Below are 25,019 nucleotides of genomic sequence, written 5' to 3' on the forward strand. Positions count from 1 at the left end.
CTATTTTTTCCACAGAAAACCACAGCTATGACCGAGGTGGCGGCGGTGGTGGAGGCAAAGGCGGCGGTGGAGGCGCCATACATGGTGGTGGTGGTGGTGGCGGCGGTGGCACCGGTGGCGGAGGAACATGGGGGGCTGCGCCTGCCTGGTGCCCCTGCGGCTCCTGTTGCAGCTGGTGGAAGTGGCTGCTGGGCCTGCTGCTTACCTGGCTGCTGTTGCTGGGTCTGCTCTTCGGCCTCATCGCTCTGGGTAGGTGCCAAGGGCCCAGAGCCTGAACGAAGTGCCCAGCCCTCCTCCCCCTTCTTAGAGTTAGGAAACTGCAAGCAGCCCTGAGCGTTAGGGCCCAGGAGCCAGGAGATCACTAGCCAGGCAAAGGCTGTTTTCCAACAAAGAGGAAACAGCCCCTGGAGGCGTCTGGTCCAAGTCTCAAGGTCACTAAGAGGACACTGGGAATCTAAGGTCCTGGCTCCTCCCTAGGCTCTGGCACTGGTGGCCTTCAGGGCCTCACTGCCTCAGGGTCCTTTCAACCTTTATCTTTCCTGAGCATCTACATCCTTTTCCCTGTTTCTCTCTCTCTCCACCTCCCAGAGGAAGGAGAACCATCCTTGTATTCAGCTTGGGTAGTGACAGAGCCAGGCTTCCGGAAGCTCAGGAAGATGTTAGTTCCTATTAGCCACAGGATTATCTCTGCATGAGCATTCCTGAATTGTGTGCCCCGGCGTGTGCAGAAGCCCCTTCCCCAGCCCAGGGCCCCAGGGCAAGAGGCAGACCTAGTCCTCACGGACGGTCCTCATGTGTCCATCACAGCGGAGGAGGTGAGGAAGCTCAAAGCCCGGGTGGACGAGCTGGAGAAGATCAGGGTGCAACATTCTGAAGACAAGGTGGAGAGAAGTAGCAAGGACCGCCTTCTGAGTGAGGCGCCCAGCCTGGGACCTGGAGGAGGCAAAGCTGAGCTGGATGGCCGTAGCCAGGAGGTGATCTGGCTCTTCGTGAGGGACAAGCTGATGAAAGAACAGGAAAACGGTGAGAGCAGTCCAGAAACAAGGCCAGCCAGCCCAGAACTGGGGGCCTGGGTGGCCTTACGCCTGTCCCGGGGACATCCTAGGCCTCTCTTCTCCCATCCTATCCTCCATCACCCTAAGAGACAAGATGGAGCTGGGCTGGGATCCCCACTTTCCTTTAGGTGGTGGTGGTGGTGGTGTATGTGTGAATGACTGACTCGAGGTCTGTTCTTTTTTTGTAGGAAATCTCAGAGGAAACCCTGGTCCAAAAGGTATTGGGGTGGGGTGACCCAAACTTTCCCTTGCCCTCATATCTGCAGGGGTGGCATGATTCCCCTGGACTGGAATCCTTTTCTCTTTGTGCAAATGGAAGAATGCAGATAACACCTGTGTGTCAGGAAGCTGGGAGTTAACTTTCCAGTCAGACATCACAGCAGGGTTGGGAGCCTGGGCACTGTCCCGGAGAAGCCTAGTGGTCTGCCCCGAGGGCCCTGACAGGGCCCTGTCTTCTCACTGTGATATGTGGTTCCCATGTTGGAAATGACTGCGAAACACGGATGAGAAAGCAGCTCTTGGTTAATATACCATCTCACAGTGTCTGTCTTTCTGGTTTTAGGTGACGTGGGAAGTCAAGGCCCTAAAGGTAACTATTCCAAAGACAGTTTACCTTAAGCCCTGGGGAGGGCACGGTTAAAGCAAGCAGGAAAACCCTCAGGCTGAGAAAGGCCTTTTAATAAGCGGTAGTCTGCACTTGCCTGAGGAGGAGCCTGCCTGTCCTGTTGCCCCTCGCTGGACCCAAAGCAGCTTTCCCTGAATCACATCACTGAGCATTTTGTCACCTATAGAGTGGGAAGGAACTACATAAAGACCCTGGCCCCTCCCAGAGCCTCTGATTAAGTGGATGAGGAGGCCCAGGAACCTTCCGTCTTCATCACCCCAAGGGATCCTGCACCCAGGGGTACCTTCCCTAAGAAAGGTCCACCTCCATCCTTGGCTCCGTTCTAACTCACTCGAACATATAAGAGACCCCAGGCAGGAAGTGGGTTCCTCCATTTGCCTGCCCTTCTCCCCTGTGTAGCTCCTTCATGGTTCCCACACTCTTCCAACCTCAGCACGCGCGCACACACACACACACACACACACACACACACACACACACACACACCGGATCCCTACCTAAGTCCACCTTCCAAGATTTACAATTCGACACCCGTCCTGATCCTGTTTAGGATGGGAGCTGGTGGTTCTGGAGCCCCAGCCTGATGAGTCAGGTGACATACAGGACTTCCGCATACCGCAGAACTCAGGAGAACACCGTATTTCCACTCTAATTATGTCCCAAGCAACTCACAGAGCCTAATGATGGAAAAATGTATTTGTGGGTTTAGCAACAATTTGAATGTAACTGGATGCACTTGCTCCCTGGAAGGCCCAATGAACCTTCTAGCAGCTCCTTAGGGGACCAGGCCACGTTCTCCATCTGATGTGTCCTTTTCTTTCATCCCTACAGGAGACCGAGGCCTCCCTGGATTGCCAGGTGGGTAATCTGCAGTGATTACACACCTCTCATGTTGGGTTGGGTAAGCTCAGTCATAGCTGCCAACTCTGGAGGAAATACACACTGGGGTCTTCTTATATATCTGCAGGTATTTCTGGGCCCCTAGGCCACCCAGGCCCAGAAGGACCAAAGGGACAAAAGGGCAGCATTGGTAAGAGCCTTTTTCTAGTCGTTTCTTTCCTCTTCGCCCCTTTTTAAAGTATTAAGGAGATTTTGTTTTAGAAGACAACAATGACCACAACAGAGAAAGGCGGGAAGTTAAATAGGGAATTTGAAGAGATAGAGGCTGTGGCCGACATTAGACTTAAGGACACCTTCTGAGCAGAGGGGGCAGCCAAAGCCAAGGCCCCAACAGCAAGTTCAAAGAACATTGGGTAGATAAGGAAGCTGGAGGCTAAAGAGGCAGAAGGGGGACCTCAGGCAGCAAGCCACGCAGGGCCTCAGGGCAAAGCCCACATAAAGATGGCTTCTACTCCTGGTGTACTGAGGAGCTGCTTGCAGATTTGGGACAAAGGCAGGGGGATTTTATGTACTCACTGGGTTACTCTGGTCCTGGGTTGAGCGAGGCTGCAGGGCAAGACAAACAGCAGAGGCCTGGAAGAGGCTCTGGGCCATCCCTCGGCTGTGGAGGGGCTGTCCGTGGCCCTGGCATGGAATTCTAACATGTGAGGCTGACCATGTCCATCTTTAGGAGATCCTGGCATGGAAGGACCCATAGGCCAGAGAGGACTAGAAGGCCCCATGGGACCTCGTGGTGAACCTGGGCCTCCTGGGTCTGGAGAGAAAGGGGACCGAGGTAAGAGGTGACGCCTTCGCCTAGAGGACTAGCTGCATCCTTCCCTCCTTCCTTCTGCATGCTTTGGGGCGGCATGGGCCAAGCACCTGCAGAGGTGGACAGTGGAGAAGCTCTGTACTAAACCCTGTGGAGACATCACTAACAATGGAATATGGCCAGGCTAAGAAACAGGCTGTGGTCTGGGGACTTAACCAGAGAAAGAGGTCTCAGGAATGTGACCTTTCCAGAGAGGGTGAGGAGCAGAGCCAGGTCAAGGCAGAGAACAGAGGGTAGCAGAGCCGGGAGCACAGCCAGGTATGGTGAAGGTGAAGGTGAAGGTGAAGGTGAAGGTGAAGGTGAAGCTCCCTGGCCTCTGAGGGCCGAGACTCAGCGGCAAAAGCAGAAGGCCTGAGTCAGAAGCCTAGCACCTCAGAGGGCTGGGGAGGTTTGGAACTCAGCTCCTTAACCATGAGGTTGACTTTATGGGGAAACTGAGAAGGGCACCAGGAGTTGTTTGGTGCCAGAACACTGAAGGGAAGCTTTCAGAGCCACATTCTCTTAAAAGAAATAAAAGGGTCGCTCAAGTAAAGTCACTGCTGGATCCTCTAACATGCAGTCCTGGCAAAGACCCACACGGCCCTTAGAATGAGCCAGTATTTGATGAGTGCTATCTATGTGCGAGACCTCTCTGGGCGGGAAATGAAGATTGTGACTGAAGAGTGGCCTCACAGAGGTACCAAATGGTCCCCAGCTCATTGGCAGAGTGGAAAATCTTGCTTCCAAACCTGACTGCCAAACTGGAGGTTGGGGCTTTCTCAACAGGTTTCTTCTATCTCTCCTCAGGGATTGCTGGAGAACAAGGCCCTCGGGGCCTTCCGGGTGTCCCAGGTTCTGTGGGTCCCAGAGGTATGTCAGAAAGACCACCCCAAGCTTGCAGGGAGGGTCCACATTCAGAAGAACAGGTCCTGGGCTCTCCAAGAGTGCTGCTTGGCAGCCCCAGATTTGTACAAGATGGCCACAAAGTTTTCTTCCAAAAGGGACTCCTGAGCGTCAAGACTCTGGACTACGATTCTGACTTTATAGTGGAGCTTGGGACACATTTCTGTTTCTGTTCAGTGGCCACATTAAGTGGTGTCTAAGCAACTGGACAGATTATACCAGGGCCCAAAAACCAGACAATGTCCTGCTGACTGGGACCCAGATACACACACAAAATGCCGCAAGGGCTTGATGGCCAGCTGCAGCCTCTTCTCTTCACCTCAGATCTGCCCTCAGGATCTTAGGAGAAGCAAAGGTCTCTGACCCTGCCAAGCTCTGGCCTCCCCTCAAGGGAGGACATGATACTAGGGTCAGCACCGAACCCTCTGGTGTACTGTCCTAGCAAGGACCCCCAAGGCCTTTAGAATGAGCTCCTCATACTTTACCTGCCCTTGACACTAGAGTAAGTTCTCCCAGCCAGTCCTTGGCTTTCTGATTGTCTCTCCCTTGGTTCTCAGGTCCCAGTGGCTCTCCTGGTCCCCAGGGACCCCCAGGTAAGTGTGCTGCTTCTTGTGAAAATCCTCTGCTTCTGTGGTAAAGAAAGGGCTGTGCATCTGTGTGTGCATGCACAAGTATACATGTGTGCCCATCCCTTGCAATCACCTGATTGTCTGTTTTCCTCTGGTGGGCAGGCTCTGTGGGTCCCCAAGGACTCCGAGGTGAAGTGGGACTCCCTGGTGTCAAAGGTAAGCTGGGGGAGGGGCAGGGAGTCAAAGGACTCTGTAGAGATCTCAAATATCAAGAGAGAAGTCGGGGTTCAGGGCTCAGAGAGATCTGATGGACGTGACCCACCAGCTACAAAGTGCAAGAAGGGGAGGTGAAACCAAGATGGACGGGAAACTATCATCAGAGTCAGGCACTGACCCTTCCTGGTCATCCCCACACGGACTTCGCCACCAAGGTATCTGTTTCCCTTGCAGGTGACAAAGGACTTATGGGACCACCAGGCACCAAAGGTATACTGTTCCCACCGCTGCTCACTCTGCTCCTGGACACCCAGGCACAACCTGTGCACAGGCTCCAAGAGCACACATGACTCTGGCTTCTGGGCCCAGGGGATGAGAGGAAGCTGAGAGTTCGTTCTTCTCCTCAGAAAGGGAAACTGAGGCACAAAGGGGGAAACAGTGCCCACATCACATAGGCAGGGTTGGATGCTCTCCACGGTAGTGAGGAGGCACATTGCCAGGTGTCTGCCCTCTGGTCTTGTCCTCCTTGTGCCCAGGACACCTATGTGTGTCCACAGCAGAGGTTGTGGGAGAACCAGTTGGTGGATGGATGGAGGGTGGGTGGTGGATGGAGGGTGGGTGGTGGATGGAGGGTGGGTGGTGGATGGAGGGTGGGTGGTGGATGGAGGGTGGGTGGTTCCTCCAGCACCGTCAGTGCAGGGACTTCCCCAGCGTCCTGCTGCAGCTGCCTCACAGGGCCCCAGTCATGGGGGAAGATGGCTCCCGTCGCTTTCAGCTAACAGTTCTTCTCCCATCCCCACATTTGGTTAGGTGACCAGGGTGAGAAAGGACCCAGAGGCCTCACAGGTCAGTCCAACCCAGGAATTTAACTCATTCACAATCTGTTAAGATCTAGCAGTCACCAGACGTGGGACAAATACAAAAAGATGGGGGTTGAGCATGAACCCAGATGGAATCCATCCGCCTCGATCCGTGTCTGTTTGGTGCAGACGTTATACCTGTCTTGGGTTCTTTGGAAATCTGACTGGGAAAACTAAGAATCAATTCCCAAAGCAGCACAAAGCGTGCCCCACCCACCCTCTCAGCTGCCCACCCCCTGCCCACTGCACGGAAGTCATAATGCTTTCACCACAAAGGGTAGCGTGCTGTTTCCAGGGATATCAGACTTATACACGAGCCTGCTGCCCATGGGGTGGAGGGGATAGGCGGTCCTGACCGTGGCATCAAGGCAGAGGGTGCCTTTGTCAGCTCCTCCGGAGGAGGAGAAGCAGGCATAGGCATTCTACCAACGGTGGAAACATGCATAGCTTAGCCTCTGGCAGCAGCTCCTTTGTCCTTTGCAGGGGAACCTGGCATGCGAGGTTTGCCTGGAGCCGTGGGTGAGCCCGGAGCCAAAGGCGCAATGGGTAAGTGTCCACAAAGACGGCTGACAGTTTTGAGCCGGACACCCTCCTGGGCTCTCTAGACACAGTTTTCTGGGAATTTCTCCCCCCTCTGGAATAAGCAAGATCCTTCCTTCCTGGTGATTTTCTGTCTGCTAAGAACTGACAGGGGCCGAAGTTTGGTGAACCCCCAGTAGCCCACTTCAGGGGTAGTGTCAAAGCCAGATCCAGACCACCACCTTTTGACTAGCCATAACTGAGGTGTCTGTGCCAGGAAAGGGAAGCACCAGGAAGCCTGGCCCCAGGCTTGAGTCCCAAGGAAACTCAAGCCCTACCAATGAGGATGTGGCCCTCACACCTCCATTCACTTAAGGAGACATTAGTAAGCGCTTACTGTCCACAGGACAAGTAAACTACTAGCAAGGGGCACAGCTCGCCCCCTCACGTTACCACAAAGCTTGTGATGGGTGACACGGACCGTGAGAGGCACAGAGAACGAGGATACAATCAGAGAAGAGATTATGGAGGACAAAGGAAGTGGCATTTCAGATGTTCCTAAACATTTAGGAAGCATTTCATTGTGGCCACTTTGGAAAACTATCCCTGCCGAGGAGACAGAGGTGTGGCTAGTGAGACCAGTCCCAGAGAGCTCCACTTTGGAAGGTCAGCGGTTAGAACTATGCTTAGAGCAGAGGTGGCAAGGGCCTAAAGGACCCAAGATAATGGGGACAGGGTGTCCCAGCAGGGGAATGCTGTGAGGAGGAGGCTGTACCCGGCGTACCCCACAACAAAGCTTCTGAGATTGACAGCCACAGTGACAGCTGCATAAGCCTTCCAGCTAGGAGACCATACGCTCCAGGCTTACTGGGACAGGAGAGAGAGGGTCGTAGAACTACCCCCAAAAGTGCCTGACAGACTTTGCTTTTCTGCTTTACCAGGTCCTTCTGGCCCTGATGGACAGCAAGGCCCCAGAGGTTAGTCCCTGCTCAGTGGTCTTCAGTCTCACCAGCCACCCATGTCTGCCCCTCCCTGCTCTTCCTTCACCCCACATGCATAGCTGGGCCCTACATCCTAATAACAAAGAGGCATGCACCATGTGGATATGAACACAGTCTTGATCACCATGCCTCCTCCTGCCTATCTGCCAGCATGTCACTCAGGAAAACCCGCTGACTCAGGTGCTTTCCTGAGGGAAAAGCATTTCCATTTCTCATGCCCTCTGCAGGTGAGCAAGGCCTAACAGGGATGCCTGGAACCCGAGGCCCACCAGGACCCTCTGGAGATCCAGGAAAGCCAGGTAATGGGACAGGAAACGGAAGCCACAGTCTTTTGAGTGTGTGTGTGCAACTCAGGCATGCTCAGGTGTGTATGTGCACTCTCGAGGATGAGGTAGGCTCACGGGTGCTTCATCGTGTGTGTGCATAAGCCTTATCCCGTCGCCCTCCACAGCACAGCGGAGGACTCTAACAGCAAGTTATGCTGACTGATGTGGGCCCAGCATCAGTCACTGAGTCTGGACATTTGGAAAAGAGAGACTAGCAGATGAATGCTGGGGGGCTCTAGGAAGGGACGAGGGTGCGCTTAAAGTTGCAGACTTGAGCAGCCGGGCAGTGGTGGGGCACTTTAATCCCAGCACTCGGAAGGTAGAGGCAGGCGTATTTCTGTGAGTTCAAGGGAAGCCTGATCTACAAAACAAGTTCCAGGACAACCAGAACTGTTACACAGAGAAATCCTGTCTCAAAATACAAAAAACAAGCAAACAAAAAATTGCAGACTTGAACTCATCCTCATATCTTGCCCAAGCTTTTCCCTGTCTCCTCTCCTGGGGCTGTGCCTAGGCCTTCATCAGTATCTACCAATTGAGAGGAGAAGCCTTCTTAGTATCTCCACTGAGGGTCAGACAGCAGGATTCTCGGGTCTGTGGGAAGAGCAAATCAGAAGCAGGCAAGGCAACCATTTCCCCAGGCTCTGAAAACACAGGACCCCTGACTCCTTGGCTGGTGCCTAGGTGAACTGTAATGGAGGGGATGGTGGTGTGCGTGTGCGTATGCGTGTGTGTGTGTGTGTGTGTGTGTGCAGCTTTCTAGGTTCCTGGCTCTCTATATTCCTGAAACGATCTATGAACCCAAATGGGCTTATATCAGATATTTACATGATGATCCATAACAGTAGTAAAATTACAGTTATGAAGTAGCAGCGGTTGGGGTCAGCACAGCATGAGGAGCTGTGTTAAAGGGATGCAGCGTTAGGAAGGTTGAGAACTGCTGGCTTAGGAGCATTTCACAGCAAAACTCACAGAGTTGCTCTCTGCCAAGTGACGAGGAGTCTGGATTGTCCTCCCGTGTCCTCTGTCCCCTTTGGCTGCGGGCAAGGCTGTGACTCCTTGAGGACACTCCTAACCCTTCAACTCTCTGTTCTATGTCTTCTTTTCTGCAGGTCTCACAGGACCACAAGGACCTCAGGGTGAGTCATGCAGTCCCTCCCAGCTGCCACCTCCTCCCAGGCCAGACACTTTGGCCAGTGCCTCTAGTTACGTGAGCCTGGCTTCCCACTCACAACTCCAGCACCACAGGCTCAGGTTTTGTCATAGTGAGTTCTGAGAAGCACCATAAGAGAAAAGCACACACAGAACAATCTAGACGGCTTTCTGGTGTCAGTGATGTCAGATCCTGTTCATGCTGGGTTCTGGCCCCATCTGGTGCAGGAATGCCCAGGAGAAGACCCAAGCCTCAAGGACCCTGCTGGCCAGGAATTCTGTTAGCACTGGCTCCTGGGGTTCTCTCGGGGAAGATGGCTGTGTTAAAGCCCCTGCTGTAAAACCTGCTTGGTTTTTATTATCTTCAACACGCCCAGGCCCTAATTTTCTAAAGGCAACTGGGCAAAGATTTACAGTGAAATCGAGTCCAGGCTACCCAAAGGCCCTCAGCTGCTGCTGCTCTGGACACGACAGGTTCTGCCCTAGACAGGGAGAGGGACAGTGGCAGCTTTGAAACCCAGGGGGTCGGATCCCCCAAAGCTTATGCCTGCTTCAACCCATGCCTGCTGTGCCTCCATTGCCCAGACACAGACAGGGCTCTGGGTGAGAGGCCCTCACTCTCTCTCCGGGTGACTCAAGGCAAGACCTGAGTCCTGCTGCCTCAATCAGGCAGCCAGGGTGTCCTGGCTGAGAGGCAGAGCGCTGGCTACTGCCAGAGAGAAGAGAGGGAGGGAGGGCAGACAATCACAACTGCCTGCCAGGCTTTGGTCATCCTGACTGACTTGTGTTTAATCACATTAGGACTTCCTGGTAGCCCTGGCCGACCGGGGACTAAAGGTATGTGACTTTTCCCAAGAAGGTTTTTCTTTTTTTTTTTTTGGATTTTTTTCTTTTCATCAGCCATTTTAACAGCAGGGAGGGGTTGGCAAGAGGGAGGGCTGCTCTGACCAGAGCCTGGACCAACAGTGGCATCTAGTGGCTCTGACTGAAGGCGGGACGGTGGGAGCTCTGGCATTCGTGAAGAGCCCTCCTGGCCCTGAGTCCTCAGGCGCCTGCTCTCACCAGCCTTCCATTCTCAGACTAAGACTCATCTTCATGTTCCCAGGCCCTTGCGGCAGGATATAGGACAGGAAGCTGCTGGTCCCCAAGTTTTCCAAGCCCTTGTTTGCCGCTAAAATACCCCTGTCACCTAGGCCCCATCCCCGCTGACTTTCTGAGATTGATGCTTCCTGAGATTAGAGCCACCCTTGGTCTCATCCTCCACCCTGTGCCAGGTGTGACCAAGGACATCAGGTCTGAAGAAACACAGGAAGGAAGGGGTGTTTCCACCCCACTAACAAAGTCAAAGGACTGAAAGGGGTCTGGTTTGCACAATGCAGTACCGCCTGGGCACATGGTGACACTCCAGTTCAGTCCTGCCCATCAGACCCCAGCCCTGAGCAAGGCCAGGCATGCAGGGGACTCAGGGACACACACTGTCTCCATGCTCCTGAACCCTGACACTCTGGTCACAAGTACTCATGGTCACCCTAGAAAAAAAATTAAAAAACTATTATTTCCAATGAGCAGTTGAACCAAAAAGTCATTTTGAGAATAAATGAATGAATGTAACCCAAGAAAAATGACAGTTGAGTTCATACTTCCTAGGATAACAAGTCTCTAGTGGCTTCAATAGGCCTCATAGGTTTAGGGATAGCACCATAGACTTCCTCAGTGACTTCCTGTCCAAGGGGACTTCAGGACCTCTTTGAAGAAGATGCAGGACAGAGAAAGTTATCAATCGCTAGGCTGTGTTCTCAGAACAAGCTCAAATACTTTCTCCTGCTGTGACCTTGACACCCTGCTGGAGAACATCAGCAAAGCACTGAGAGGAAACCAAAGCCACCCTTTCACGAAGAGTCCCTGGGAGGACCCTGGTCGGTGGAGCTACATTCTTTAGCTCTTTGAGTAAAACTCGAGACCTCAAACATGGCTGACAGGCTCTCTCACACTGAGCCTGGCTCCAGCCCCAGGATCTCTCCCGTGCCCTACCTCCTCCTCTGGTGTCTCCAGTCGAGAGGGGCACGAGTGGTGGACACAGAATCCCATGTCCTCTCCCTGGAAGACCCTCCCTCGCACTTACATTTTCTTCACCTTGTATGTAACTCGGGATCAGCCAGTGGGCCAGTCGCCAGAACCCTTCTCGTGCTGCCCAGCCCCTCCCCTCGCCCCGGGCCAGTCCGTCCCCACGCTCCAGGAACTAGAATGTACATACAAGATCATGGCTTTTATGTACCCTTTGACCTTCAGAAAAATTCTCCACCTATGGCCATTCCTGGAAGAAAAGGTGGGCGGAGGTGTTGAGAATGAGTCTCCTGTTAGCCCCATGCCGGCCTCACGGAAGGGCGAACTCTCCATAGCCTTGCAGGAAACTCTTCTCTGGGAGACAGTGATGCTCTGGGCTCAGAGCTCCCTGGGCTCCCATCACTATTAAAATCCCGTTAGCCTGAGGCCCGAGGACCACAGGTGGCCTCCAACGCAATCAGGAACTTGTAGAGTGGTTTATCAAGCCACTGATTGATCCTCTTGTCTACTCTTCTCGTCCTCCCCAGGTGAACCTGGTGCTCCGGGCAGAGTCATGACTGCAGGTAGGCAGCCCTGGAGAGCCCCTCCCTGAGTTCTATTTGCCTGGCCTACCTGGGCCATCCGACCTAGCTGGGCCTCCATGTCAGCGGCCAGCAGGTGGGTGGTGCTTAGGGAGGGACAGAGGTGAGCTCTGTGGGTTAGCACGAGGAAGGGGGGAAATGCTAGAGGGGTAAGAGGCAGAGTCTGCCTGCCGCACCTGCCGCCCACTGGGTGCTGGCACCGCTGAAGGGCAGGAGTGGGGCTCAGTGTTCCATGTCCCTTCTGTTTCCAGAGGGGTCATCAACAATCACTGTCCCTGGACCTCCCGGACCTCCCGGTGCCATGGGACCCCCTGGACCTCCAGGGACTCCAGGTCAGTCTGTCTTCTTGCTCTATCCCCAGTCAACAGCAGGTTATGGATGCAATGGATTCTAGCCATGTTTGTTCAAATCCTGACAGCAAGGGCAGGAACTAGGAGAAGAGAGAAAAGGGGGCTCCAGAAAGCCCATGCTCACAACCCGGGGACCCTGATGCTATCCTCAGCATCTGCAGATGAGAAGCTGAGACCGGAGTGGGTGAATCCCATGCCTAAGGTCACACAGCAACCAACAGCAGGGTAGGGTGTCTGCCCCCATAGCTGGACCAATCAGAAGGAAGGCTCTTGAACTCTTTGTTTCTTAGAAACACAAATGCCAGTGCTCTGTGAGGGGGAAGTACCCCCAAATCCTCCAGCAGCGTGAGACAGCTGCAGAAAAGTGTGGAAAGCCGTGAGGGGTGGCAGCGTTATTGAAGAGTTCCGCTGTCAGGGGCCTGTGAGAGCGCGTGGTTACAGCTACATAATCTTATAAAATAGATGATTAAAACCCTGCGGAAATGAAACAAAACAAAATGCTCGGGAGCCAAGCACTTGAGATTCGTTTCCTGTTTCCCCCAAACCCTTGCTGTCTTGTTATGTCTTAATTATCTAAAATACTTGTGTCCAAATTAAGTACATGATTTATACCCAATGCAAATATGCTCCAGTGAGTGGGGGACATTTGAGATAATGTCCCCAACCAATAAAGAGACAGCTCTGCCCACCTCGGGGTCCCCTTCCTGTCACAGTCTTACAGAAATGACCTCGGGTGGCTAATCCGTCCCGACACAGCCAGCTAGTCCACGCTCCGGGAGGATGCCTGTGGATCCCCAAGCCCCTGCCCTTTCCTCCGCTTCTCCTGTGACCCCCCAGAGTGGGGTTGGGATTTAGCATTTTTTTTTTTATTCATAACTGTTTCCAGGTCCCGCTGGCCCTGCTGGTCTCCCAGGACAACAAGGTATGTCCCATCCTGTAAAATCACAGGCTGTGGGCTGAGTCGCGGGGACATTCTTCCCAGGTGGGGTTGAGGTCCCTGGATGTTAGATAAAGAGGGAGATGTGTACTTTGGAAGAAATAGCAGGGCCTTTCGGGCTCTTCACCGTGGCAGAAGCAGGGCCTCCACCAGGTGGAAGCCACTCCTCTCCTCCCTCCCCACTTCTCTGAGAAGGTCTGTCCTTCCTCGACTAGGCTCTACCCTGTATCTGGTCCCACCCCGGAGGAGGGCAGTGTGCACCCTAACTCTGTGTCCTCCCTACAGGCCCACGAGGGGAGCCAGGACTTGCTGGTGACTCATTCATAAGCAGTGGTAGCTCCATCTCCGAGGTCCTCTCTGCCCGTGAGTGCAACCGCTGTCCAGGGCAGGTGTCGCGGGGGAAGGGATGGAAGAGATGCCAGTGGTGTCAGGGCCTGGGCAGCTGCACCAGTGAAGTCATTGCAAACTCTCATGTCACAATGATCATGCTCTGCCATGGAAGCTGGGAAGAACGGCAGGGTCTGTCTGGTATGAGAGGCACAGTCACGCTGATGGGGCGGCTGATAGGGCTTCCAGCAGGACCGGGGTCAGATCAGACCTCGGGAGTGAGTATGGTTGGCAGGAGTCACCTGACTCAGAGAACTATGATGAGGAAACTTGGGTTCTCAGTCACAAGAGGTCTGACACTTGTGGTCTCCCGTCCACAAAGCTCTTTCAAGAACCCAAGGGGGATTGCAGCTGGGCCACCCCCTGAACACTTATGTCGTCAATACACTAGGGGCTCAGTGTTTGGTGGCATCTTGTTGAGTCTGAGTCATCCCAGCACCTCTGCGGTGCAGGTCTCAGTGACCCTGCTTTCTGGGGGAAACAGACTGAGAGAGGGTGAAAAGTTGCCTGAGGTTGCCAGCTGGCTCTACAGAAGTGGGTCTGAGCTCTGGTTGGCTGATGCAGAAGTCCACTCCCCTGACGTCAGTTTGCAGTCTACCCTGATTCTACCTGGGGGCGGCTCAGCAGATGGGGTCCTAGGGGGTGTTGTGCAATCAGGGCCTGGGTGGCAGCCCCAACACCAACCATCCTGGTGAGAGAGAGATCAAGCACGGTGAAGAGCCTTTGGTTTCTATTCGCTTCCCTCTACAGAAGGTGTTGACTTACGGGGTCCCCCTGGTCCACCTGGCCCACGAGGGCCACCAGGTAAGATCTTGTTGATCTTCGGGAGGTGGGGACATGAACATTTTATAAGGAAGCTCAGACCCTGCTATCAGGAGTTAACCAGCCCTCTAAGGCCAGCACTTTCTCTACCTTCTACAGGGCCTTCCATCCCAGGCCCACCAGGACCCAGAGGCCCTCCAGGTGAGAACTGAAGTCCTTGTTGGGAGGGGACAAGGACAGGGGAAGTGGTAGAAAAGAGCCTTGTCCTTCTGGCTCTCAGGAAAAGTGTCCCTGCCTCCTGCCTCAGACAGAGGGCAGCTGACTCACCCTCTGGCTCTACTGAGTCCTGGGCTTCTTTTCCCTAGGGGAAGGTGTGCCAGGACCACCAGGACCACCAGGATCTTTCCTGGCTGACTCAGGTAAGTTTGGGACATCCAGTCACACCCATTCCTCCCTCAGACCCAGCCTGACTGTGGTCTCAGCAGTGTGACCTTCCTGACTGGCTCCCCAGACTGCCCCATTCTGAATTTTGAGGGGAGAATGAATACAGAATCCCCCCTTTATCTGCCGCATGTGGGGAAATAGGCTCCGTCAGCGCAGCTACACTGGGAACCGGATTAGAAGGGAGAGCCAGGACTGCTCTTGGGAGACCCTGGGGTGAGCAGGAGGCCTGGTTCTTGCCCTCAGAGAGCAGAGGGTTGATAAAGCAGGAAAGGTGCCGGCACACAAATACGAGCAACAATGTTAACAAAGATATGTGGAAATAACCTAAGATTAAGCACTAGGCCAGACAAGGCCCCTGGAGAAGATCTGCCCATCTAGAACATCCATTAGTCCAGAACAAGGCCCTGGAAAAGATCCATCCACCTGGAACATCCACTAGGCCAGAACAAGGCCCCTAAGAAGATCCATCCACCCATCATTCCCTCCTACCCGCCTGTCTACCTAGTCATCTTTCCATTCATTCGCATGCCAACCTTTTGAGCATGCAAACATCTTACAAACCCACACGTGTAGGACAAGGGTTGACTGAGCATCTACAGCGTGCCCAGTACTGTGCCAGCTGCTGCTTCCCCAGAAGTGCCTCATCCACACTCTTGCTATTTCTTTCCTTGCAGAAACCCTCTTCTCTGGCCGTCCGGGTCCACCTGGCCCTCCGGGTCCCAAGGGAGACCAAGGTAAGATCAGTGTCTCGGGGATCCCAGAGACCAGTGTCCTCTGCTCATCTGCCTGGTGGCCAAAGCATTTAGACGAGGCTGGACAGGCAAGGGCACTTCTGCCAGGCTCAGCATCCTGCAGTGTGGGATGGGAGGAGGAAAGTGGCAGGGTAGTCAGAAACTCTGCCAGCAGTCTCCACCCGACGGGGATACCCCAGGTTGTCTACTCCAACGCGAGCCTCCATCCCTTCTCAGTGTCTGGTGTCCTTCTGCAAGACCCTCCAGGCCACAGAGGACATCAGCAAACATCAAACACAGCCTGGAGTAGGGGCGAGGTAGCCAGAGCTGACCCCCGAGAACTCTGAGCTTCTTCAGAGTGCATTTGATCCACACAAGTAGATCAGAGTCCCTGTGAATGCGGTGCTGGTGTGTGTGTGTGCATGCGTGTGTGCATGCATGTGTGTGTGTTACTGCTCAGAGAGGAATGCAGACCCAGAAATTGTGGATTTTAGGGTGCCTCCCCATAGGGAAACGTGGTATTTTTGCAAGTAGACAAGGAATGATTGCTGAGCCACCCACGAAGGGTGCTGAACTTACTAGGCCTGGAGGAGGTGGTACAAACAGGGCTTCTCGGTTTGGATTGCAGGTGATCCTGGTGTCCCAGGTACTCCTGGCATCCCTGGTGGTCACTCTTATGGTAAGAACTAAAAGAGAATAAAGTTCTTCCATCTCCAAGTGAGACTGGGGGGTTCCAGTGAGGGATGTTGATCCCTCCGTTCATCTCCTCATCTCTGATTTCCATGGTAACTCGGTAGCTCCTCAGAGGCTCTACATGAGCTACCTTTAAGGAGGACACAAGCTTGTGGGGGATGGAAGAAAAGGTGCATACACATCTGTAGGTAGCAGACCATGCCTGGGGACCAAAGCTGAGAATGCAGCAGGCCCTGAGAGCTACAGGTGGTCTGAGAGAAGGGAGGCTGTGAGACGGTGAGAGACTGCGGAAGGAAAGGGCATGTCTGCCCCGGGTCAGCACCCAGAGTAAAGAAACCTAGTCAGGACCCTTTCTCCTCCCTGCAGGTGGATCATCCAGCACTACGTACATGCAGGGCCCGCCTGGGCCTCCTGGGCCCCCTGGGCCTCCAGGCTCCCTCAGTAGCTCTGGCCAGGACATCCAGCACTACATCGCGGAGTACATGCAGAGTGAGTGCCCGACACCCACCTTGGGAAGGAGACTGAGGGAGAAGAAGGAGTGTTTGGGTAGTCACCTACGTGGTAGGCCCATGTCTTCCACCCCTGAAGTAGTCTTGCCTGCAGGTCCGAGAGCTGGCCAACATACCTGTCCATAAATATGCGTCTTCATCCTACCTGGAGATCTATATACGCATACTACACACATGCACGGAAATGATACACATATGCACGCGCACACACATTTTCAAAAGTGCTCATGCCCCTCCCATGCTGTGTTTGAGCAATATATCACACGGATGGCTGACTAGAGAGTCTTGTCAGCCCAAACCCTCATGGACAGCGCAGGCCTCAGCCTCAGGTTCTCTATCAACAGCAAAGAAGTCCAGGCCACTAGGAGAGACTTACATAGATCTAATCTACATGGGAAGTAGAAAGTAGAAAAAGACAAAATCTCCTGAGTAAATTGGGAGCATAGGGACCTTGTGGGAGGTCTGAAGGGAGGAGGGGAGAGGCAGGGAGGGGAGCAGAGAAAAATGTAGAGCTCAATAAATATCAATTTAGAAAAAAACCCAAGCAGTCCAGGCCCCCTGCTGGCCATGGCTCAGGCTCTGTGTGGACCAGGTCAGACTTTCTCTCCTCCGCCTGTGACCACAGGGAGGCTGGATGCTCTTGGCCACAAGCTTGACTGTTCGTTCCTTTGTTGGCAGGTGACAGCATCAGGTCTTATCTCTCTGGAGTTCAGGGTCCTCCAGGCCCACCAGGTCCTCCAGGGCCTGCCATCACCATCACAGGAGAGACTTTCGACTACTCCCAGCTGGCAAGCCAGGTGGTGAGCTACTTGCGGAGTAAGTCTGTCAGCCTTCAGTGCTCTGATACCCTCTCCTAAAGCATCCCCACAGATCCCCAGAACCTCATCTCTCAATTCACTGGGTGTCACACCCCTCCCCTGACTATATAACCTTTTATTCCACATTCGTTGTAGTTGGGTCACAGGGCCCAGCTTCAGCAAACATTGTATTGCTGGGAACAGACATGATGGAGCAGGCATGACATGCATTTGACTAGCATGCTCCCAAGTACAGGCCCATCTCTGCTCACAAGAAGAGACCCTTGCTTGACAGTATCTAGTAGGAGTCAGGCTAAAGCATATTCTAGATCATGGCATTCCCTACAAAAAGCCAGAGTCTTCACCCCGCCTCTTCTGGCCTCTCAAGTAGCTTGAAATGCTACTCATTTTGCAAAGAATGAAATGCTGTTCATTTTGCAAAGATCATGACAAGCTGACTTGACTTTCAGAGTTTGGACATAGGGGGTCTGCTCTGAGACCAAGGGGGTAACCTGAGATCTTCTTCCCACAGCGTCTGGCTACGGAGTCAGCTTGTCCTCTGCCTCTTCCGAAGAGATCCTGGCCATGCTGCGACGTGAGTCACCCACCGCAGGCTAGAGTGGGGTCTCTTTGCTCTATTCCGACCTCACTTGGTGGGCACCAGTCCCAGGCTGAGCTCTATAAGGCCTGCAAGTCCTCTGTGACACTCACTGTCCCACCTCACTTGCTGGGTCACAAATGCATCATGGGAGAGTGAATCTCCCACCTTCTCCACTGCAGACACGCAGAAGTAGGCTGATTACCCCCAGCCTGAGTGTCCCCCAAGGACCAAGACCCAATACTGGGAGCCAGGCTGAGCAGGTGGATCTGACTAGGCTTCTGGGTTGATCCATAAAGCATACCCTCTCCTTTCCAGGGAATGATGTGTGGCAGTTCCTACGGCAGCACCTGGCGGGCCCCCCGGGTCCCCCAGGGCCACCAGGAGTCGGTGGAGATGGGTCCCTCCTGTCCTTGGACTATGGAGAACTTAGCAGACACATTCTCAACTATATGTCAAGTGAGTGGTCAGAAGGACACAGGATGATGACTAGGGCATCCAGTGTCACTGAGATGGCCCCACTGACCCCTCCTCACCCCCTTGCCAGCTGCACTAACCCCTGCAGGGACTGCAGTCTCCAGGGCTGCTCAGAGCAAGTCTGAGCCATGAGCACACTTGTTTATGCGTGCGCATTCCACATCCAGCAGCCATCAAGCAGTGTGGCCCCATGCTCTGCTCAGTGCCCTCCCCATTGGGCGTCACTGCCCAGACTGTGCATCTCTCTCCTATGCATCTTCTTTCCGACCCCTTTCTCTCCCTTCCTCAGACCCCACTTCGATCCAGATTGCTTATCTGCTCTCCTCCCCAGCAGGTCATTTGTATCTGAGCTCCCCTGTCCCATGTGAGTCCCCAACAACTTGAGACCTTGTTCCCCAGGTTCTGGAATCAGTTTTGGGCATCCTGGCCCACCAGGCCCCCCTGGCCTGCCAGGAACATCCTATGAGGAGCTACTCACCATGCTCCGAGGTAAGGCCAAACAGGGACTCCCGTCTATAGGTTTGGGGTGGAAACTGAACCTTTGGCTCAGGCTGTGACTGACTTCTTACTGTCCATCCATGTCCCAGGGTCTGATTATAGGGACATCGTTGGGCCTCCAGGACCACCCGGGCCACCAGGGTTGCCAGGCAGCGCGTGGTCCAGCATCAGCGTGGAGGACCTCTCATCCTACTTGCACAGTAGGACACTGGGGAGCAGGGAGAGGAGGGCAGAGGGCTGCGGCCTGACCCCGCGGGCATCCCTAATCCTCGCTAGGGCCACCATAGGGAACTGAATCAATGTGCCATTCCCCAAAGGAGCATGCACAGGGATGGAGCCTGGGGCTTGAAGGGGGTCACAATCCATGGCAGGGGAAGAAAAAAGGCTCTTAACTGTATGTAGCCCTTGCAGAACTCATGAGCCGTGTGATCAGTCAAGGAATAAGGGTTCTAACGCCTGGTAGTGAAGGCCTAGGAGAACAGGATGTGGGTTGTGGGGTAGAAGGGCCCCTGGGAAGCAGCTATCCCCAAATGATGTCAGAAAGGGGACACCTGGTCCTTTCTCCTCCTGCATGCAAGGGACCCAGTAAGCATCCCCCACCCTCCTCTACTCCACCCTCCCTTCCCATCTCCTTCCTCCATCCATGCAGGGCCCACAGTAGGCCAAGGGAAAACTGAGCATCTAGTTGTCTCTGCCCAGGACCCTGACCTTTCTCATTCCCTCTCCTCCCACCCAGCTGCTGGCTTGTCCTCCATCGCAGGCCCTCCAGGCCCTCCTGGACCCCCAGGTCCTCGAGGGCCCCCAGGTGTCTCAGCAGCTCTGGCTACCTATGCAGCTGAAAACAGCGACAACTTCCGCAGCGAGCTGATTAACTACCTCACAAGTAGGTGCCTTGACATTGGTCGCCTCCTGTGCGCCCCCTTCTAAGTCTTCCTTCCTCCTTTAAGTGGTGCCGTGGGCACAGGATTGTCAGCAGTGCAGAAAAACCAGTTCCTCTGCTCAGCTGCATTCTTCTGTACATGTACTCTGTCGCTAAGGGATTTCATTCAAACTCCAGAGACCCCCTAGCTCCCAAGTCTTTCGTCCATTACAATCTGGGCTAATGCATCTTCCTACCCCACAGGTCCTGATGTCCGTAGCTTCATCGTTGGCCCTCCAGGCCCTCCAGGGCCCCAGGGACCACCTGGCAATGGTCACTTAAGAGAGAACTACAGCTGGGGTAGCAGCTCCTCTGCCAGACGAGGCACTTCCTACAGCTCTTCCACAGGAATAGGGGGAGCCAATGGAGGCTCCCTGGGTGAGGGTGGAGCCTTTGGTGCAGGAGATGGGGGTCCCTATGGTACCGATATCGGCCCAGGCGGAGGTTATGGGGCAGCTGCAGGTGCCATATATGGCACCAATAGCGATTCGTTCCGGGATGGCTTCACTGGAGACCTGGATTATAACAAGCTGGCAGTGCGGGTGTCTGAGAGCATGCAGCGTAAGTTGGAACCCTTGGACCTCAGAGGGGGAGGAGCATGAGTGCTTCTTGGCACATAGTCCTCACAAACGGGCCCTTGTTTTTAATGAATGTGGAGATAGAAACTAGAATCAGATGAGCAGGGATCGAAAGAGAGGAGACTTCATCCTAAGTCTCCACCATCTCAGTGCAAGGAACCCCAGTACTGACACCCGAGCTGTCGGGGAACAGGGAACACCAAAGGGCTTGGTATTCTGCTCAGAGCAAGTCTGACAGTAACAGAGATACAACTTGTCGGTTGTTAGCCAAGAAGTCCTTTCTCCCTCTAGTTATCAGCACAGGTCTGCAGGCCAAATGCCCCCAAGGAATGTCACAACAGGCTAGGCCAGTCTCGTAGAACAGAGAAGGAAGCTGCAGGGCTTCTTCCTCAGGGCAGTTTGCTCAGGATCAGCTGCTTTGAGCGAGACTGTCTGAGGATACTACCCTTCTGCTGCAGCTTACCACTGTGCAGTGGTATCTGCTTCCTACACCTGCATCCCGGTGTTCTGCAGGTCAAGGCCTGCTACAAGGGATGGCCTACACTGTCCAGGGCCCACCAGGCGTGCCTGGGCCCCAGGGCCCTCCTGGCATCAGCAAGGTCTTCTCTGCCTACAGCAATGTGACACAGGACCTCATGGACTTCTTCCGGAGTAAGCATGCCCTCACGGCTTCCCCAGCTTAATCTCCCCAGCCTGCTGCTTAGTCTTACAAGGGACCTGACACACAAATGCCTCCTTCTCCCCATAGCTGAGATTCCAGAACCATGAAGCCAGCTCCACTTCCCTGTACAAGCCCAGATTCCACTATCCATGTCGCTCTGAACAAACAGCTCGACCTCCCAAACCTCCGGCAACCTCTAGCCTAAAACCAGATTCTTTCCTTCCTTGCAGCTTACGGAGCTATTCCAGGCCCACCTGGGCAAAAGGGAGAGGCGGGCGCCCCAGGACCCAAAGGTAAGTGGCAACGGGAATTGTGTGTAATGACCACCTCTTACTGAGAAGTAGTGGCACCTTTGCTGGTACCACACTGTGCCACACCTTTGGCCTTGTATTCATACACGTCACATCTTCTCTGTGCTTCTAGGTGACAGGGGCCTTGCTGGACAACGAGGTCCTCCTGGGCCACCTGGCCCTCGAGGGCAAAAAGGAGAGAAAGGAGACAAGGGTAAGTCCGAATCTTGTGGCTTCTGAGGTTCTGGGGCTCAGCAGAGAAAAAGTAATTTGCTTCCAAGCTAGTCTGAGAAATTCAAACAAAAACTTATGCATAAAAAGGTATTTAGCACAGCTGAGGAGGAAGACCAGAGCTGCCGCAGAGTGAGAAAGAACCTGGCAACAAAATAGGGCAAATTACTTGAAAATAAGTTGTTTTACAAAGGATTAACTATTCAAGCCACTTTTAGCCGTCATTGTTGTTATCACTGGTCCTCATAGGTCATGACATATTTAACCCCTACTCACCTTTGGACTTTCAGGAGACCAAGTGTACACTGGGAGGAGGAGGAGAAGTATTGCCGTCAAGCCATAAGTTGCACTTGGCCGAACCACCGAGTTCTTGGACCAGTTCTTGAAATATTCTTGGGTGTCTGTGTCCAAGTATCCCCTGTGGGTGAAAACTGGATCTGGTTCACATCTTGTTGAGACCAAGTCACCTAGCAACGCTTGTTCTAGTTGGAACAAAATATATGCATACAGAAAGTTCAAAGACACACAGTTGGAAACAGCTTCATTGATTGGGTGGGCCTTCAGAATAGCTGCGAAATTTAATATGAGATTTAACCTCTCTGCTATACAGATCTGAGCTCCCTGGCTTCTTAACTCAGGCCTAAACCTCAGAAGCCAGGTACATAAATGTTGGGTGGGGAGTCTTGGCGCTTTGCCTAAAAAATGAGCCCAGAAAAATGGAAAACGGGAATGGGGGCCTTGGCTGGGGTGACACTTGATTGTTTCTGGTCACTGTTACCAAGGCTGTGCTTTCAGTTCCTTCCCTGCTCACTGTGCACCCTCCAGAAGTTCCCCTCCTTCAAGGATAGTTATCACAGCAGAGATGCCAACCACCTCCCACTGGAGCTATGGCCTGTGGCCCTGTGCATGCCGTAAGTCACAGTATGACACCACACTAGACCACAGCAGACAGCACAGGAGGGGCAGCAGACAAGGAAGGGAAACATGGCCTCCATACTCCATTCTGCACATAGGCAAGGGCATGGGTGCAGCTGGTTTTTAAGCACTTTTCACTGTCTAAAAGTATTTGTATGTAAGCTGTAAGATGAAAAAATCATTTCAATTGTAAAATTTTCAATTAAAGGTTTTTTTTTCTTTTTTAGTATTTTTACTATGAATCATGTGAAAAAGAAAGTTTAAAAAAAAAAGAATCTGGGTTACCTGGGTCTGACTCTAATGCTGTTTATTACAAATATTAGCAGAGAAGACTGGTTACATTTTAGGCCCTGCCTTTTAAAATTTTATCCCTGAGAGCTCTAAAGCAGACTTTTATCTGAAGCTACTAGCTCAACCTGGACACACCAGACAAAGAAGTTTGTTTTTTCTAAGTTCCTTGAAATAGAAACACTTGCACAACAAATCAGCAAGCTTCTTTGCAATTAATGCATGACTGGAGGTCAAATATATAAACCACAAAAATGTCTACTAAGGAAAATGTACACATATCGGACACCCCAAAGAAATGCATGGTAAGATCAGAAGAGCCTGCACTTGGGCACTGGCAATTTGTTAATTTGTTACAAGCTGTGACTCTCAATTGCTGGGTAGTCAAGCATGGGATTAACATAAATTCACTTCTGCATATCTGTGTAGACCAGGCTGTCCGCCTCTGCCTCCGAAGTTATGGGATGACTTTCCTTACTTTCCTGTGCTCTCTCCTGAGTATCTTACATATCCTAGAGAAAGGATTTAGTTTCCTCCCACAAGCAGCTGCAGCAGCACCAATGCAAGCACATCAGCAGCAGCTGCAGCAGCACCAATGCAAGCACATCATCAGAACGTTGCGTGGTCTTCCAGCCTGGTGTTATAACCTGATGGCTACCCGTAAGAATCAACATGGGGATCTCTGCACATGAATTCATATAGCCTTCACAATTTCAGATAACTTGCTTTATCACCCACAGGGAACAATACCCATTGTGGATAACAATGAATGCAATGTATCTTTTAATTTTTAAAGAATTTATCAGTTTCATAATGAAAATCTTTTGAAACAGTACTTTTTACTTTGGGGCTCAAGTATTACATGTTAATGATTGCTACCGTGATTAATCAAACCTAGGCAATGTCCCCTTGTTATTAGACTTTACGAAGACACCCAGAAGAAATGGGAGGGAAGTCCCAACTGTGCAGCTTTCTTCAGACAGACACACACAAGCCACACTTCCGCTGGACAGCAGTGCATCTGAGCCTCTTGTTTCACGGGAAAGGGGGCAGTGGTCAGGAATGAGCTGGGTAGTGCCCAGCGCTCTGAGATTAGAAAATGACGTCACAGCCTCCCTCGAGCCAAGCTGCACACATGCCAAGCAGGGTGCCAGTGTCCACTGAGTGGTGTTGAACAAATCAATTGACAAATAACAAGAAGGCTTTTTAGCATATGATTTTTCATTGGATTTGAAACACTTGGTGAAACAAATACTCTATCCCAATAAGAGGAAATTAAAGCACACACACACTTTATGTGAACACAGACATTGGAAGTTCCTCCCAGAGGAGTCCGCATATTGGAAGGTACTTATCAGCAAGTTAAAAATTACATTTGTCAAGAAGGAGAGACTACCACAGATAACTAGGATCGATGATAAACACAGAATGTCAGAAGACTAAGAAAAGTGCAAGTTTAAAAAATGTAAGTAGGACCAAAAAGGCAGGAGGGCAGACCTGCAAAGTGTCTCAGCATGACAATCTCATTCCTAAGATTCTCTTTTAATTTAAAAAAAAAAATGTTTCCCAAAATACATTAAGAAATAACTTTATTGTTTGACAATCCCGTGATTGAAAAGGCATGTTTCTAATCCCAAGTATACAAGAAGCATAATGTGAAATGAAATTCTCTTCAAAGATTTAGCTTGTGAACTTACTACACTGCAAAGAATCACATTTTTAAGCTGCAGCCAACATTTGAAACTGGTCAACTCTATTCCAAGCTTTGTAGCAGAAATTTTAAAGCATTATTAAAACTACGTCAGCCAAAGAACAGCAACAGCAGAGGCATTAACTGTTGCCTCTGACGTAAGAGACACACTGAAAATATCACCCGTGTCCTACAAGACCATTTCCCGAAAGAACCAGAAGGCCATTAAAACTGACACCTCTTCAACTGCAGTTCCCATGCCGGGCGGTCTGCAGTATCTCTAGCTATTAATTTGGCCAAATTTGGCTTCTTAGAAGAGTCTCTGTCATATAATTAGCACAGTGCGGAATGGGGAAAGTATGAGGGTACAGGGGACCTGGAAGAGCACAAAAAAGTTACTTCTGAGACGTGCTGATGCTCAAGAAATCAGAGAAGCCTCCATGGGGAAGGTCTCAACGTGCCTGAGAGCGTGTGCTTGAGAAACACTGCTTAGAGGTAGCTCCGGTTCTGCTTCTTACTTAGTTACAATCTGCCATGTCCTGGCATGTGGGAAGGTTCCAATATTTTCAACAAAATAAAAGCACTCTAAATTTGCTCCTCACCCACAGAAAAGGGTAAGAAAGAGCTTACTGTGACTCCAACTAAAACAGCAGCTAATTCAGCAACCCACAGCCTGGGGGTCAACAGGTCTGCGGAAACCCTG

At 52.4% G+C, this 25,019-nt stretch overlaps 1 protein-coding gene across 1 annotated transcript in view; it reads left to right on the plus strand.

Moving 5' to 3' along the window:
* Col17a1 (collagen type XVII alpha 1 chain) overlaps window positions 1–22,350 on the plus strand; it is a 43,551-nt gene extending 21,201 nt beyond the window's left edge. Inside the window, exons 17-54 of the mRNA XM_041661666.1 lie at window positions 16–249; window positions 808–1,023; window positions 1,244–1,273; window positions 1,618–1,644; window positions 2,512–2,538; window positions 2,648–2,710; window positions 3,251–3,355; window positions 4,178–4,240; window positions 4,831–4,866; window positions 5,005–5,058; window positions 5,293–5,328; window positions 5,869–5,904; window positions 6,402–6,464; window positions 7,379–7,414; window positions 7,666–7,737; window positions 8,877–8,903; window positions 9,718–9,753; window positions 11,508–11,543; window positions 11,813–11,893; window positions 12,798–12,833; window positions 13,134–13,211; window positions 13,986–14,039; window positions 14,157–14,198; window positions 14,363–14,416; window positions 15,116–15,175; window positions 15,801–15,851; window positions 16,232–16,354; window positions 17,053–17,190; window positions 17,704–17,766; window positions 18,088–18,228; window positions 18,646–18,735; window positions 18,834–18,944; window positions 19,481–19,627; window positions 19,868–20,224; window positions 20,755–20,892; window positions 21,133–21,195; window positions 21,326–21,406; window positions 21,714–22,350. Of these exons, the coding sequence (XP_041517600.1) occupies window positions 16–249; window positions 808–1,023; window positions 1,244–1,273; window positions 1,618–1,644; window positions 2,512–2,538; window positions 2,648–2,710; window positions 3,251–3,355; window positions 4,178–4,240; window positions 4,831–4,866; window positions 5,005–5,058; window positions 5,293–5,328; window positions 5,869–5,904; window positions 6,402–6,464; window positions 7,379–7,414; window positions 7,666–7,737; window positions 8,877–8,903; window positions 9,718–9,753; window positions 11,508–11,543; window positions 11,813–11,893; window positions 12,798–12,833; window positions 13,134–13,211; window positions 13,986–14,039; window positions 14,157–14,198; window positions 14,363–14,416; window positions 15,116–15,175; window positions 15,801–15,851; window positions 16,232–16,354; window positions 17,053–17,190; window positions 17,704–17,766; window positions 18,088–18,228; window positions 18,646–18,735; window positions 18,834–18,944; window positions 19,481–19,627; window positions 19,868–20,224; window positions 20,755–20,892; window positions 21,133–21,195; window positions 21,326–21,406; window positions 21,714–21,766 (3,158 nt within the window). The 3' untranslated portion in view covers window positions 21,767–22,350. The remainder of the gene's footprint in view (window positions 1–15; window positions 250–807; window positions 1,024–1,243; window positions 1,274–1,617; window positions 1,645–2,511; window positions 2,539–2,647; window positions 2,711–3,250; window positions 3,356–4,177; window positions 4,241–4,830; window positions 4,867–5,004; window positions 5,059–5,292; window positions 5,329–5,868; window positions 5,905–6,401; window positions 6,465–7,378; window positions 7,415–7,665; window positions 7,738–8,876; window positions 8,904–9,717; window positions 9,754–11,507; window positions 11,544–11,812; window positions 11,894–12,797; window positions 12,834–13,133; window positions 13,212–13,985; window positions 14,040–14,156; window positions 14,199–14,362; window positions 14,417–15,115; window positions 15,176–15,800; window positions 15,852–16,231; window positions 16,355–17,052; window positions 17,191–17,703; window positions 17,767–18,087; window positions 18,229–18,645; window positions 18,736–18,833; window positions 18,945–19,480; window positions 19,628–19,867; window positions 20,225–20,754; window positions 20,893–21,132; window positions 21,196–21,325; window positions 21,407–21,713) is intronic.
* The last annotated feature ends 2,669 nt before the right edge of the window (window positions 22,351–25,019 follow it).

The sequence above is a fragment of the Microtus oregoni genome, unplaced genomic scaffold (genome assembly GCF_018167655.1).
Source record: "Microtus oregoni isolate MIOR12 unplaced genomic scaffold, Mior012 000012F_ref0000307, whole genome shotgun sequence".
NCBI classification, from domain to species: Eukaryota; Metazoa; Chordata; class Mammalia; order Rodentia; family Cricetidae; genus Microtus; species Microtus oregoni.